Genomic DNA, 1,327 nt, shown 5'->3' with positions numbered 1-1,327 from the left:
GTACTTTCGATTCGACGGAGAATTCTTTCCATCGGATTCATCGAAATACCACTGTTTATGGATGAGACGACCATGGTGCTAGTTTGGCTGGGCAACTGCTAGTTGCCCGTGTTCAGGCCGAGACTCTGCAGGCCCGCGAGAGGTGCATGCTGCTGAGCAAACGAATTTTGATTGACATAAGCAGAGCCACCAATGTGGGCAGAATTGTTGACCGCGGAACCTCCTTGTGGCGAGGAAAGCGTGCGCGAAGGTTGCGTGTACACTGAAGGCATTCCCAAAGAATCCGGCGTGTAGACAGGGGATGGGGCGAACATGGAATTCTGGTTGACCTCTGTATTATTTGTTAGTGTTGCTCTTCGTTATGTTTTGATTACGACACCAAGGGGCAGAATTGGAAAAGTGAACTTACCATGAAAAGTACAGCGAGAGCCGCTGGCGTTGTACCAACAGTTGGTACAGCTGCCACACATCTGGCCATCATAGATGATACATTCGTGCCATGGTCCGTGGCCTTTTGCGCAGTTCTTGCACGCTCGATGTACAGGGACACCAGTGAGATGGGCAAGGAAAGCCTCAACGTTGCTGCGTCGATCCATGTTGAGATGTGTCTCGGGACGACGCTGTCGTACGGGTCGAAGGGCACGCTCATTGCTGAGTCTGCTAGAAAGAGCGCTGTCATTGTTGAGTTCGTCACCATACATGCTATTGGCAATTTCACCAGCTGTTCCATACTGACCACCTCTCGGTACAAGTTGATAGGCCCAGCCGGATGGTACTTCTCCAGCAACGGCACGAGAAGCTGGGGTCAATGAGCTTGTTCCAACAGGCTCCAGAATGGGGCTCTCGGTGTTAGGGGAACCATTGGGGGATTGGCTGCCCATGGTAGATGGGCTATCCCCAGAGTCGCTGGAGGGCTGACTGCCTGTGACTGGCTGAGGGTCTTGAGAGTGATCATCATTAGGGTCTTCAACATGCTGAGCTTGCTCCTCTTTAACTCGACGAGCTGGCTCGGAATTCTTCATGCGTTGGGAAGAGCGAGTTCCCAAAGGATTCTTTCGAGCGGCCGCAGCCTTAGACTTGGTCTTAGTCTTAGGCATTGTGATGATATTATCGAAGAGTGAATTGAAGAAAGTAGATTGTTTTCCTCTCTTTTTATCCGTAGAGATCTTGAGGTTGGTGATATACTATGTAAGAAGGTTGGCTTACACAAAAGCTTTTAGAAAATCGACGGTATGGAGTGTCTTTAGAAGAAATATCAACAGCAACAAGGTAAATGAGTGGTTGTGTGTGGTGAAAGACAAGGGATAAAGTGGGTTGATATGTAGGA

At 49.5% G+C, this 1,327-nt stretch overlaps 1 protein-coding gene across 1 annotated transcript; it reads right to left on the bottom strand.

The window, feature by feature from the left end:
• Positions 1–98: 98 nt before the first annotated feature.
• Positions 99–1,097, bottom strand: FIESC28_11829 (uncharacterized protein; the record flags this gene model as incomplete). Its single annotated transcript, XM_031165929.1, has 2 exons — positions 99–331; positions 410–1,097. The coding sequence occupies 2 exons, from the start codon at positions 1,095–1,097 to the stop codon at positions 99–101; spliced, it is 921 nt and encodes a 306-aa protein (XP_031010012.1).
• Positions 1,098–1,327: the final 230 nt, after the last annotated feature.

Source organism: Fusarium coffeatum (genome assembly GCF_003316985.1).
Source record: "Fusarium coffeatum strain FIESC_28 chromosome Unknown BRIP53273_contig_557, whole genome shotgun sequence".
NCBI classification, from domain to species: Eukaryota; Fungi; Ascomycota; class Sordariomycetes; order Hypocreales; family Nectriaceae; genus Fusarium; species Fusarium coffeatum.
Note: the sequence above shows the minus strand (reverse complement) of the source record. Positions and strands in the feature narration are given on the sequence as shown.